The sequence below is a fragment of the Brachyhypopomus gauderio genome, unplaced genomic scaffold (genome assembly GCF_052324685.1).
Source record: "Brachyhypopomus gauderio isolate BG-103 unplaced genomic scaffold, BGAUD_0.2 sc750, whole genome shotgun sequence".
Lineage (NCBI taxonomy): Eukaryota > Metazoa > Chordata > Actinopteri > Gymnotiformes > Hypopomidae > Brachyhypopomus > Brachyhypopomus gauderio.
Genome location: NW_027507570.1, coordinates 763 through 15,538, shown reverse-complemented (window position 1 = coordinate 15,538; position 14,776 = coordinate 763). Strand labels below are relative to the sequence as shown.

At 54.5% G+C, this 14,776-nt stretch overlaps 1 protein-coding gene across 1 annotated transcript in view; it reads left to right on the top strand.

The window, feature by feature from the left end:
- The window catches only part of LOC143507800 (uncharacterized), a 29,680-nt gene extending 15,507 nt beyond the window's left edge, over window positions 1-14,173 (top strand). The window contains exons 4-5 of the mRNA XM_076996607.1: window positions 13,360-13,715; window positions 13,792-14,173. Coding sequence (XP_076852722.1) covers window positions 13,360-13,715; window positions 13,792-13,931 — 496 coding nt within the window. The 3' untranslated portion in view covers window positions 13,932-14,173. The remainder of the gene's footprint in view (window positions 1-13,359; window positions 13,716-13,791) is intronic.
- Window positions 14,174-14,776: the final 603 nt, after the last annotated feature.

Genomic DNA, 14,776 nt, shown 5'->3' with positions numbered 1-14,776 from the left:
ATACAGCATTTTGACTAAGGAGGGAAAAACACAGTGCAGGGCTTTTAATGAGTGCTTACAAATATGTAGAAAGTTTCACATGAATGCTTGGGAAAAACATGTAACTCACTCTTGTGATCATTTCAGTAAAACTTAGTGAAGCTTTATGTAGATTTGTGTGCCCCCCCCCCCCCCCCCCCCAACCAGGCACCTCAGTTAGGGTATTTAATTAAAACAGCAGTGATGTGTGGATTCACTCATAGCTGTGGGTGATTGTGGGAATTAGCTTTGGTTAAAAAAATAATGTATCGTTATTTTAATTCTAACCCTTAGTAAGGCTTATAATATTCATTCTTTTGCTTGTGGCTTTTTGTGTTGGGCTCATGCTGTGATTTATTTTTTATTTATTAATTTTTTTCTCCTCTTAAAAAAAACCATTTTAAGTCCGGTCAAGTGGTTGGATATCTGTTTCCTGAAACTGTGTGTAATCTCAATCCTCCAGCACTGCAGAGTTGAGCGTTTTGCCATTCCCAGCTGATTCAATCCATCAGCTATTTATCAGTCCCCACGTGAGATGAATCGGGTGTGTTTGAGCAGGAGGAGGAGAAGAGACCCAGCACGTGGGAACAGCAGGCCCGGTGTGGGAACCAACGTGCGGCAGTTTGGGTCAATGTCCCGCTACCGATTTAGGCTGCCCACATAATTGCATGTGTTCCTGAACCACAAGAAGGTGGGTGGGTGGGGCTTATGAGACTGAACATGTGCTTCTGCTGGACTGTTGTCATGAGAGCCCTGAAACGCTGTCAGGCTAGACTGGTGTGAGATGTGGGACAGCCAAACACGTCATACTGGTTCAAAAGGCGACCTTCTAGTGAGGGTTCCAGTCCCAACACCCATGCTCACCATTGATGGCTGTCTCCAACAATCTGCCCATATGGCCATGTGGGACGTCACCCAGGAAACCGACACGTCCTTCATACGCTTTCAAACAAAAAACAAGCTGTGACTTTTCAGTTCTCAGTAGCCAGAAACGCCCAAAAAAATCACTCGCTTCTCGCATATTGTTTTGAGGTTTGGCCTTCTTTGTTGGGCTGAAGGCTAATGAAAGCAAGCCTAGCAACGTGTGGGCCAGGCTGTAGAGATAAAAATGTGATGTAAAGTGAAGTGCTGCTTTTCTGTTAACTTCACTTTTGTTATTCGAGCAAAGCTCCCCTTCATCTTCCAGCCGCAGAACGGAGCACCAGTGAGGAACAGAATCGATAAACGCTGCCGAAATGAGCCTGTCCGAGTCTGTTTGGGACCCGTCGTCACAAGGTTGCCAGCGCTCGCTCCAATTAGTTTATACATAAAGCCATGCAAACGCTTACAGAGCTATAAATCTTCATGGTGGTGAAATAAATCGGGGGGATAAACTGGGAGCGGATTAGTCCTCAGCCAAAAGCAGCGTCCAACTTCAGCAGAAGTAGTTTGGATGGGGGCGTTTGTGGAACAAAGGGAAAGTCCCATGTGGTGCACAAGAAGCAAAAGTTTCCAAACAGCAGAGGGTTTTATTTGGTTGGAGGTTTTTTCTTTCTTTCTTTCATAAAAGATCTCTTCTAAAGTTCTCCCCCTCCTCCGTATGGTGGATATCGTTGGGCAGAGAGAGAGAGTGTGTGTGGCCAGGGACCTCATGTGCTTTTAACATTTCTCTGTGCTGTTGTCACACAGTTGAGTGAGAGATTGAACTAGCCCACTCCCATTTAGGGACACACACACTTCCTAGGATTCGCGTGTGTCCACGTTCGCGCTTTTGTGCGTGCGGGCGCATGAACGCGCAAATTCTTTGCGCGACGCAGCGGGGAAGAAAGCGGTTGGCGTGCACGACGCCACGCCGAGCGCTTCCTTGGGGCTGATTAACCCGAAACGAGCGTTTAGTTGCAGCTCGGGTTTCGCTCAGGCTGTTGACACAAATAACGCTCGGCTCCGAATAAACAAACGGTAAGTCACCATTACGGTTGGATTTTTCACCTTGGGTGTGTACGCACTAATTAAAGAAAGTGTGGGCCTGCAGAATGTGTTCTGCCAGCTGGCTGCCTTCTCCTCTCTAATCTGATGAACAGCAGCATAAATAGTTCACAGTAGTCTGCGGGCCGGCGGCTACACCCTTGTGTCCTGGGCATCGATATACCTCCACCATCAATCTCCACCGACTCCTTTATTGATACGGCCTTTGCTTCTATCCCATTTCTCATTATGGGCTTTCCATTATTAACTGGTACACACACAGGATGTTGCCCCCAGTGGAGCGCACACCCCCACTCGCCCCACGCAGACCGTGCACAAGTGATTATTAAAACCTGCCGCGCTTCACTCACCATCTCACACACACACACACACACTCCATTTCTATTTTTCTGTCCATTTCTCTTTTGTGTTTCTTCCACCGTGTTTTCCTTTCCTCCGTCCTTATGCCGGGTTGCTGTGTTTTTCTATTCCTTTTGAGCGGAGGTAGTGCCGTGTCTGCTCTTTAAAGACTTGCTTACAGTCCTCTGATGGCCATCTTCCCCCCCTGTGCAGCAGCTGCAGTGGCTCAGCCCGCTTTGAGCTCAGCTTTGCTCTGTCCTCCATTAGTGGCCCGTCTCTCTAGTGCCATGTTGTTTGAACCTGGATGTGGGACCAGCAGCACCGTTTTGTGTGTGTGTGTGTGTGTGTGTGTCTGCGCCTGTGTGTGTGTCTGCGCCTGTGCCTGCCTGTGTGTGTGTGTGTGTGTGTGTGTGTCTGCGTCTGCGCGTGTCTGCGTCTGCGTCTGCGCGTGTGTCTGCGTCTGCGCCTGTGTGGGTGTGTGTGTCTGCGCCTGTGTGGGTGTGTGCATGTTTGCAGGTATATGTGTGTGTGTGTGTGTGTGTGTGCATGTTTGCAGGTATGTGTGTTTGTGTGTGTGTGTGCATGTTTGCCAGGTATGTGTGTTTGTGTGTGTGTGTGCATGTTTGCAGGTATGTGTGTGTGTGTGTGTGTATATGTGTGCAGATATACTCCCAGTCCCACGCTTGTGTCCCATGTCTCTCTTTCCTTCTCCCTCCCACATGCACTTTGTTCTCTGATCGGTGTCTCCGTGCGTCTCCACACTTCATTTCATTCAGCTCACTTCAATTCAGCTTTACTGTCATTATACCAACGCAGGGCAGTACAGTTAAAGCACCTTTTCTCCTGGGAGAGACGTTACCCAGCACGGCTGGTTTTAGTAACACACACCTCGCACAAGCATCGCACACCGCCGATCGGGGGCGACTTCAGAGGTAAAAGTGTGTTTGATACTTTTCTTCAGTGCAGCGTAGCTCATTACAGGGACATGTACTAGCTGGGAACCTCACTTAGCATAGAGGTAATGGACTTTGTAGACTTCAATTAGCAGAGAACCCACTGACTTAATGGACTTCAGTTATTGTTGTTCTGAGTTCACATTGAGATTTCTTTCCAGTGTATATTTTGTACATGGTTTTAACTTTTTCTATAGCTTAGCATTCAAACAAACCAAAAGCATCAATCAGGTTCATTTGTTCACAACGATAATGTTTCTAACGATTCTACTGTGTCCATATAATTTTATGTAATTGCACTTTTAAGCCTTTGAACAGAAAATGGTTCACCAGCTCATTCTTCTCCTCACTAATTGGCTTTCTAACTAAATTCTGATTATGGCTTTCATTACCTGCCAGTTAAATAATCAATGCTATGTTGTTCGAGATCTGTTTTATCGCTACGGGAGACCTCTCTATTTTCTTATTGCCCTTTAATGCCCCTGTCAGACATTTCTCCAGCCGTCACAATGACATGTTTATGGGTAGAACTGGTTCCCTGCTGCCGTGATGTCGCGCGCACGACGGACGGCTGGCCCTCCGATCTGAGCCTAGTTACACCTCCACTTCATCACGTCACCACCAACAGGATGCAGTGTGTTCCCCATCAGTCTCCACCTCATCATCCACCTGCACTCCGCCTCTCTTCCCATGATCCTCTCCTGCCACAGGCTCGTGTTCCACGTTGTCCCGGTTTAAACGCCCATGGGGCTGACGTTGTAGGGGGAGAGAGGGTACTGTGTATGTTTTAATATGACAGCGCTCAAATCCCCTCATCATCTGCCAGACATAATCAACAGGACACGTGTGTGTGTGTGTGTGTGTGTGTGTGTGTGTGTGTGTGTGTGTGTGTGTGTGTGTGTGTGTGTGTGTGTCGTGTGTGTGTGTGTGTGTGTGTGTGTGTGTGTGTGTGTGTGTGTGTGTGTGTGTGTGTGTGTGTGTGTGTGTTTTGTGTGTGTGTGTGCGTGCGCGCAGCGCTCAGATGCACTAATGTGCGAGACTGAAAGGTGAGAATAAATGAAAGCTTGCACACTGTCAACACGCACCATGACTGCATATGGTTTCTCACAGCTGGTGTCATCGTCGTGTCCCCCCCCCCCCCCCCCCCCCCCCCCCCCCGTCGGCTGCAGTTTCCAGATTAAGGCTGGGACAGACGGTGGGACATAAGGGACGGTGGACACCACGCCGGCTAGCCTGTTTCAGTAGGAAGTGAGAAGTTTGCGTAGCTGATGTGACGTTTCACGTCCAGCGGGGGTGTGGCGTTAGGGATACACGCAGGTATTAAGTGTAGAGTGAGTGATTTAAAAACTCAATGTTGTGCTAGTGTAAACATATAGAGGCCCAACTAAAATTAGATTCTTGCAATCTTGAAAAATATGGCATTGTTTGCTTTAATTAGTAGGTCAGAGCTCTGTCCCCACATGCCTACGTTGTCTGGCTAAATATGGCCCGTTTTGAGGCTCAACTAAGCCTTCGGTGACGGACAGACTTGATCTGGCACATGCTAATTCATTTGGCTACGAGTTCTAGCAAACCACACGCATAGTGCAGACGCCACTGTGTCCCTGAGCACGAGGAACGCACGAGGAACATGGAGGATGCTGGTTAAGATCAGAGTGGCGCGACACGAGGTGTCCTTCACGTGGCGTTGTGTCTAGCAGGAGAGGTTTCAGCCCAGGTGCCTGGGGTGCACGGCACTCATGCATTTAAATGGTGCTAATAGACCAGCAGCATCGCCCAGTCCGCCTTCAGCAACACGTACGGCTGGTGAGAAGATAACGTTGCCGACGCTGTAGGACACGGGCGGTGATCTTCCTGCTGGAGGGCCACTCTGCTGCGTCAAGCGCGTTTCGTGGTGATGGATCCTTCGGCTAATGGCTGCTGGCTGTAATGGCGGGCCGGGCCCCCTCCTCTTCCTCGCCCGCCATTTGCAGCTGGCCCACAGTTCGGCCGTTTGATTTAAAACAATGGAAGTTATTCATGAAACCCGAGTGGCACAAGCAAAGTTTCTGGGACTTTCTCCAGCGAACACAATTGGGTTTCATAGCCATGATTCAGCCCCTTTCCGCTCATTTTTCCCTTCCAAGGTTTTGTCCCGGCCTGCGCAGGGCCGGGCTTATTGGCACCACGGGCTTTACCACTAATGCAAAGCAGAAAGCTAGCTGAGGACCCGTCAAGACTCCCGATCGATCCACTCCTGATTCCTCCTCTAAGGCTCAGTGACACGAACCTTCATGTCCAAAAGTGCCCGAGAGCCCTTGAGAACGGAGCGAGTCTGATAGTGTACCAGATCCCCACGGTGGATGTTCGTGGCAAAGCTCTCAGCAGCCATATGGACGCCAGAGCCACGTGCTGTCCTGCCTGCTGGTACTGTTGGCTCATGTCTTCTCAGGCCTGCTGCTGTTAGCACTTGTCCCCACGCTGGGCTGGGTCCTGCTCTTAGTCCCCCCTAGTAAAAGGCCATGCGTCCTCTGGTCTCACCGTCTTCTTGGCTTTAACAGCAGTCACTCTCTGGCCCTGAGGCAGATTGCGTCGCAGACGGACTGCGTGAAGCTCCGTCCTTTGCTGACCCTCTGGATTTCTGAAGCGTTTTATTCAGTCCATTTTCCTCCTGTCTGGCACTGGGTTAAGGGCAGGAACTCTGTATCCATCAGCAGATTACAAACATAACCTCCACATTACAAATATAATCCCCAGGTGTGAATTCTCAGAGATGAGGTAGCCCTACACCCCCACCACACACTCAGATGAGGTAGCCCTACACCCCCACCACACACTCGGATGAGGTAGCCCTACACCCCCACCACACACTCAGAGATGAGGTAGTCCTACACCCCCACCACACACTCAGATGAGGTAGTCCTACACCCCCACCACACACTCAGATGAGGTAGTCCTACACCCCCACCACACACTCAGATGAGGTAGTCCTACACCCCCACCACACACTCAGAAGAGGTAAGCCTACACCTCCACCACACACTCAGATGAGGTAGTCCTACACACCCACCACACACTCAGATGAGGTAGTCCTACACCTCCACCACACACTCAGATGAGGTAGTCCTACACCTCCACCACACACTCAGATGAGGTAGTCCTACACCTCCACCACACACTCAGAGATGAGGTAGTCCTACACACCCACCACACACTCAGAGATGAGGTAGTCCTACACACCCACCACACACTCAGAGATGAGGTAGTCCTACACACCCACCACACACTCAGATGAGGTAGTCCTACACACCCACCACACACTCAGATGAGGTAGTCCTACACCTCCACCACACACTCAGATGAGGTAGTCCTACACACTCAGATGAGGTAGTCCTACACCTCCACCACACACTCAGATGAGGTAGTCCTACACCTCCACCACACACTCAAATGAGGTAGTCCTACACCTCCACCACACACTCAGAGATGAGGTAGTCCTACACCTCCACCACACACTCAGATGAGGTAGTCCTACACACTCAGATGAGGTAGTCCTACACACTCAGATGAGGTAGTCCTACACACTCAGATGAGGTAGTCCTACACCCCCACCACACACTCAGATGAGGTAGTCCTACACCCCCCACCACACACTCAGATGAGGTAGTCCTACACCCCCACCACACATTCAGATGAGGTAGTCCTACACCTCCACAACACACTCAGAAGAGGTAAGCCTACACCTCCACCACACACTCAGATGAGGTAGTCCTACACACCCACCACACACTCAGATGAGGTAGTCCTACACCTCCACCAACACACCTCAGATGAGGTAGTCCTACACCTCCACCACACACTCAGATGAGGTAGTCCTACACCTCCACCACACACTCAGAGATGAGGTAGTCCTACACACCCACCACACACTCAGATGAGGTAGTCCTACACACCCACCACACACTCAGATGAGGTTGTCCTACACCTCCACCACACACTCAGATGAGGTAGTCCTACACACTCAGATGAGGTAGTCCTACACCTCGACCACACACTCAGAGATGAGGTAGTCCTACACACCCACCACACACTCAGATGAGGTAGTCTTACACACCCACCACACACTCAGATGAGGTAGTCCTACAACCTCCACCACACACTCAGATGAGGTAGTCCTACACACTCAGATGAGGTAGTCCTACACCTCCACCACACACTCAGATGAGGTAGTCCTACACCTCCACCACACACTCAGATGAGGTAGTCCTACACACTCAGAGATGAGGTAGTCCTACACCTCCACCACACACTCAGATGAGGTAGTCCTACACCCCCACCACACACTCAGAGATGAGGTAGTCCTACACCCCCACCCACACTCAGATGAGGTAGTCCTACACCCCCACCACACACTCAGAGATGAGATAGTCCTACACCCCCACCACACACTCAGATGAGGTAGTCCTACACCCCCCACCACACACTCAGATGAGGTAGTCCTACACCCCCACCACATACTCAGATGAGGTAGTCCTACACCTCCACCACACACTCAGAGATGAGGTAGTCCTACACCCCCCACCACACACTCAGATGAGGTAGTCCTACACCCCCACCACACACTCCAGAGCATGAGATAGTCCTACACCCCCCACCCACACACTCAGATGAGGTAGTCCTTCACCCCCCACCACACACTCAGATGAGGTAGTCCTACACCCCCACCACACACTCAGATGAGGTAGTCCTACACCCCCACCACACACTCAGATGAGGTAGTCCTACACCCCACCCACACACTCAGATGAGGTAGTCCTACACCTCCACCACACACTCAGATGAGGTAGTCCTACACCACCTGAACTCCCTCTCTCACACTCTACAGTTGGACAGCCCCTCTCTGTCCTCTGATTGGGTGGTCTCATGCCCTCTCCACACAGTCTGTGATTGGTCAGTCCCGTGCCAGCCGCTACACTGTGTGCGGTATTTCCAGACCCCCCACCATGTTCTCACAACAGACCCTTAGTGGTCACTGCTGTCCAGCATACAGCAGGACAAGAGCACCATCATGGCAGAGAGCGGGAGCTTTTTGGCTGCCCCGCAAACCTTCTGCTCCCCCCCCCCCCCCCCTTCTCCTCACGCCTGCTCCTCCCCCCTCTTCTCCTCCCCCCCTTTTCCTCCTCCCCCTCTTCTCCTCCTCCCTCTTCTCCTCCCTCCTCTCCTCCCCCCCTCTTCTCCTCCTCCCTCTTCTCCTCCCCCCTTTTCTCCTCCTCCCTCTCCTCCTCACGCGTGTGAGCAGGCAGCTGTGGGCCCTCTGTGTTTGTTAACTGTGTAAACTCTGCCAGCTCTCTTTAGTAAACGTGTGGTTTTTTTAAAGTTTATTTTATTGAGGGCACTTTCTCCGTATCTCTTGAGAGCAGACATGAGAGGCTGGCCACTCGCTCCACACAGCCTCGGGAGGATTAGCCTTCCAAATGTCATCCTATTTTTAACCTGATGCCTCTGAAATCAAACCGGGCCCTGCCTTTCATTATCTGTCCCCAGTCAGTGGGAAATATTGAGCAGAGAGAGCAGTTATCAAACTCGGTGTGCTACCTCCTCTTCGTTTACTGCTTTCTACCTCCCTCCCCTCCCCCCCCCCTCCCCCCCCCCCCCCTCTCTCTCTCTCTCTCCTCTCTCTCTCTCTCTCTCTCTCTCTCTCTCTCTCTCTCTCTCTCTCTCTCTCTCTCTCTCTCCCCTCCTGTTTTGTCTTCTTACTCGTGTGTGCACATGTGAGCTATTCCGCTTAATTGGAAGAAAGTTGACCAAACTTTGCTGCTGCTAAAAGCTAGTGTAATTATAGAGGAGTCAGATCACAAATGAAACATGTGCCCTAATTGTAATTAGTGGAGACGCAGAGTATGTGATTATATAGTCTCACCGATCGCTGATGATGGCAAGCAGCCATAATGTTTCTGCTGGTGTGTTTTCTGAATGGAGGGTGGTTAATCTTCACTTAAACGCTACTCGGATGTTTTAGTTTAATTGTTTTTTTTTTTTTTTTTTTGGTTTTTGTTTTGTTTAAAATGGAAATCGTCCAATATGACTGACTGCATTTGTCGTTTTGTTCAGACGTGTAGCTTTGTGTGTGCCGCGTCTGTGTGGAGTGTGTCCTGGTTCTGTGGCGGTGCTGAGCTCTGCGTACACGTCCCTGTTCTGCGCTGATCCTGTTCGGTTTATGTTTGTGTTTTTGTCTGCTTGTCTGTCTGCCTGGCTTAATTACAAACATGAGATCTCGTTTTAAAGCGCAGCGGCACTAAAGGTGTGATGTGTTTTGGTGTTTGGAGTAAAGAATCCACTGAGCACTGCATCTCTCATTCTCACTGTACGCGATGCGGTCGAATCATTTTTGGGGGGATGGAGAGAAGTACTGACTTGGTCTTCATCTCCTATTGATGGCTACCTTCTGGGCTTCATCTCTTCTCCCCCTCCTCCCTCGCTCCCTACCCGTCCTCCTCCCTCGCTCCCTACCCGTCCTCCTCCCTCGCTCCCTACCCGTCCTCCTCCCTCGCTCCCTACCCGTCCTCCTCCCTCGCTCCCTACCCGTCCTCCTCCCTCGCTCCCTCGCTCCCTACCCGTCCTCCTCCCTCGCTCCCTACCCGTCCTCCTCCCTCGCTCCCTACCTATCCTCCGCCCTCGCTCCCTACCCGTCCTCCGCCCTCGCTCCCTACCCGTCCTCCGCCCTCGCTCCCTCGCTCCCTACCCATCCTCCGCCCTCAGCTCCCTCCGCTCCCTACCCCCCCCCCCCTCCCCCGCTCCCTACCCGCCCCCCCTCGCTCCCTACCCGCCTCCTCCCTCGCTCCCTACCCGCCCTCGCTCCCTCGCTCCCTACCCGTCCTCCTCCCTCGCTCCTACCCGTCCTCCTCCCTCGCTCCCTACCCGTCCTCCTCCCTCGCTCCCTACCCGTCCTCCTCCCTCGCTCCCTACCCGTCCTCCTCCCTCGCTCCCTACCCGTCCTCCTCCCTCGCTCCCTACCCGTCCTCCTCCCTCGCGCTCCCTACCCTCCTCCTCCCTCGCTCCCTACCCGTCCTCCTCCCTCGCTCCCTACCGTCCTCCTCCCTCGCTCCTCGCTCCCTACCCGTCCTCCTCCCTCGCTCCCTACCCGTCCTCCTCCCTCGCTCCCTACCTATCCTCGCCCTCGCTCCCTACCGTCCTCCGCCCTCGCTCCCTACCCGTCCTCCGCCCTCGCTCCCCTCGCTCCCTACCCATCCTCCGCCCTCGCTCCCTCGCTCCCTACCCGTCCTCCTCCCTCGCTCCTTACCCGTCCTCCTCCCTCGCTCCCTACCCCGCCCTCGCTCCCTCGCTCCCTACCCGTCCTCCTCCCTCGCTCCCTACCCGTCCTCCTCCCTCGCTCCCTACCCGTCCTCCTCCCTCGCTCCCTACCCGTCCTCCTCCCTCGCTCCCCTACCCGTCCTCCTCCCTCGCTCCCTACCCGTCCTCCTCCCTCGCTCCCTACCCGTCCTCCTCCCTCGCTCCCTCGCTCCCTACCCGTCCTCCTCCCTCGCTCCCTACCCGTCCTCCTCCCTCGCTCCCTACCCGTCCTCCTCCCTCGCTCCCTACCCGTCCTCCTCCCTCGCTCCCTACCCGTCCTCCCGCCCTCGCTCCCTACCCGTCCTCCGCCCTCGCTCCCTCGCTCCCTACCCGTCCTCCGCCCTCGCTCCCTCGCTCCCTACCCATCCTCCGCCCTCGCTCCTTACCCGTCCTCCTCCCTCGCTCCCTACCCGCCCTCGCTCCCTACCCGTCCTCCTCCCTCGCTCCCTACCCGTCCTCCTCCCTCGCTCCCTACCCGTCCTCCTCCCTCGCTCCCTACCCGTCCTCCTCCCTCGCTCCCTACCCGTCCTCCTCCCTCGCTCCCTACCCGTCCTCCTCCCTCGCTCCCTACCCGCCCTCCTCCCTCGCTCCCTACCCGCCCTCCTCCCTCGCTCCCTACCCGCCCTTCTCCCTCGCTCCCTACCCGCCCTCCTCCCTCGCTCCCTACCCGCCCCTCCTCCCTCGCTCCCTACCCGTCCTCCTCCCTCGCTCCCTACCCGCCCTCCTCCCTCGCTCCCTACCCGTCCTCCTCCCTCGCTCCCTACCCGTCCTCCGCCCTCGCTCCCTACCCGTCCTCCTCCCTCGCTCCCTACCCCGTCCTCCTCCCTCGCTCCCTACCCCGTCCTCCTCCCTCGCTCCCTACCCGTCCTCCTCCCTCGCTCCCTACCCCCGCCCTCCTCCCTCGCTCCCCTACCCCGCCCCTCCTCCCTCGCTCCCTACCCCGCCCTCCTCCCTCGCTCCCTACCCGCCCTCCTCCCTCGCTCCCTACCCGCCCTCCTCCCCTCGCTCCCTACCCGCCCTCCTCCCTCGCTCCCTACCCGCCCTCCTCCCTCGCTCCCTACCCGCCCTCCTCCCTCGCTCCCTACCCGCCCTCCTCCCTCGCTCCCTACCCGCCCTCCTCCCTCGCTCCCTACCCGCCCTCCTCCCTCGCTCCCTACCCGCCCTCCTCCCTCGCTCCCTACCCGCCCTCCTCCCTCGCTCCCTACCCGTCCTCCTCCCTCGCTCCCTACCCGTCCTCCTCCCTCGCTCCCTACCCGCTCCTCCCCTCGCTCCCTACCCGTCCTCCTCCCTCGCTCCCTACCCGTCCTCCGCCCTCGCTCCCTACCCGTCCTCCGCCCTCGCTCCCCTCGCTCCCTACCCGTCCTCCGCCCTCGCTCCTTACCCGTCCTCCTCCCTCGCTCCCTACCCCGCCCTCGCTCCCCTCGCTCCCTACCCGCCCTCGCTCCCTACCCGTCCTCCTCCCTCGCTCCCTACCCGTCCTCCTCCCTCGCTCCCTACCCGTCCTCCTCCCTCGCTCCCTACCCGTCCTCCTCCCTCGCTCCCTACCCCGTCCTCCTCCCTCGCTCCCTACCCGCCCTCCTCCCTCGCTCCCTACCCGTCCTCCTCCCTCGCTCCCTACCCGCCCTCCTCCCTCGCTCCCTACCCGTCCTCCTCCCTCGCTCCCTACCCGTCCTCCGCCCTCGCTCCCTACCCGTCCTCCGCCCTCGCTCCCTACCCGTCCTCCTCCCTCGCTCCCTACCCGTCCTCCTCCCTCGCTCCCTACCCGTCCTCCTCCCTCGCTCCCTACCCGTCCTCCTCCCTCGCTCCCTACCCGTCCTCCTCCCTCGCTCCCTACCCGTCCTCCTGCTCCACGTTCGAGCGCGGCCGGCTTCAGAGCCAACGTGCTGTTTCCATGTGAGCTGGAGTGTGTTGCTCCCTATGCTGAAAAATTAATTGGGCCACGTAGCTTAATGCAGGTTTGTGTCCTGGTTAAGCAAGGGCTGGATGAGGGCATGCTGCGTGACCTCTGACCCCTGCCTGAAGCGAGCCCAGGGCCCAATCGCAGCGCAAGGATCCGGGCCGCCCCTCCACCCGCCGGTCTGCTGCTCCACCAGCCCACGCTGCACTGGGGGGCAGAGATGCGTTTGGACAGCGCCAGCGTCAGCACCGATGGATGAAAGACCGTTTTGATGCCGTCTCCGGATTTTCATTTAAGCAGACGTGCCAGATATTGTGTGTAATTGCCGACGCAGGGCTGATTATATTGTGCGGTGTCTGTTTTGTTGTGCAACCACCAGGATTTCTTAATTAGAGTCTGGCGGAAGTGTGCGTGAGAGCACAAAGATGAGTAATTATGACCCACACAGTGACACGGACACATGTGCCCTTTTACTCTGCTGGGACTAGATGAGTGTGTGTACACACACACACACACACACACACTCACACACGCACACACTCCTGGCCGTATGTGCAGACGTGTACGCTGATGGAAAGCTTGCAGTTAATTGGACACTGTCCCTCTGATTGCTCCAGCCAGCTGCTGCACTGTCGGTTTTTAAAGATCATAAATGCGGACTCCGCCTGAATATTTCTTTGATGTCACCTATCCTTTAATGGTGCCGAATTAAAACCCCCCGCTTGCTATTTGCTGATTAAGCCTGTTTGCTCTTTTTTTCTCTCTCTCTGCCTTTTTTATTGAGGCTCTTCCCCCGTGAGCCCGAGACTTGGCCCCTTCTGTCTAATCTGCTGTGGTTTTGTGCGGTTGTTTCTACAGCAGGAGGTGTCCCACCTCCTCGTCTGGACCCCTCCCTCACCCCCTGCACCAGCTGCCAGGCCTGGATTACCCTCTCCCAGACGCAGGCCCTCCGAGGAGCACGGACCCCCCACCTCCCGTCCTCCCCGTCTCCTCCTCATTCACCTCCTCCTCCTCTGCCTCTCGCGGCCTTGAAAGAGACAGAGACAGGGACAGAGAGAGAGACAGGGACAGAGAGAGGGACAGGGACAGAGAGAGGGACAGAGACCGAGACAAGAAGAAGAAGAAACACAAAAGAAGGTCTCGTTCCAGGTCCCGTTCCAAGTCAAAAACCAAGCATTCTTACCCAGTGCCTACCGAACATGCAGGAGACCCAGGTACATAATACCACCCATTCACTTCTCTTCTACATCAACAACCAGTTAGCCATCTTAATAATGTTGTTTATTGCAGACATCCGAAGGCACTTCAAGCTGAAAGGTAACGGAGAGTTTTCTACATACACCTTTTCTGATTTACCCTTTTTTTTATATATATATAAAACGATGAATCAACCTTTAAGTCTGTTGGTGTCTCAGGGATTCGCTGCTTGAATCCCTCAGACAAATCCTGTGGTTAAACATTTTGGAAATATCGGCTCAGCGTTGCGGGACACGCAGGCACCTGGCAACACCGCCAGCTTCTCATTTGCCTCCTTGTCACCAGAAATCGCAGCCAATTTGTCATTATCTGAATGCTGCAGTCAGAGTAATTACACTCCTCTCTTCATGTCATCGTGACATGCCTTAATATATTTTTTCTGGAGATTGAATCATCTCTGCCCCAGATTTGAAATCACTTATAGGGCAAATTAAATCTCTCAACCCCCCCCCCCCCCCCCCCCCCTTTCACTTTTGTGCCCCTTTTCCCCCTCTCTTTCTCTCCTCTTCTGCCTCACTCCTTCCCTCTCTTCTCCCCTCTTTCCTTCATCCCTTTTTTGTGTTTTGCCTTTTCTCCATGTTCTTTCTCACCATCTCTCTCTCCTTCTCCCTATCCCCCTTTCTCCTTCTCCTCCTCCCCCATTTCTCTCTCTCTCTCTCTCTCTCTCTCTCACACACACACACACACACCCTCTCGCTGACACACTCAGGCCTTTGTAGGCAATTATATATCTGCAAAGTGCAAACCAGCCGTAATCATGGGATGTGAATGATTAAGGGGAGCGAGTCAGATGAACTTGTACAGTGAAGCATGGCGAGACCAGAGTAGCTTCCCCTAATACCAGATTAGGTGTGTTGTGAATCTGGCTTTCAGGGGGTTTTGTTCATAGGAAAAGCTTTTTCTCTGTATGCCTGAGATGAAACCCGTGTTCTGCTCCTTCAGGAAATGCTTCTTAGGATACTAATCTGGTAAAGGCGAGACTCTTGGGCATGCCAAAGACCGTGGCTTAGCTTTACAA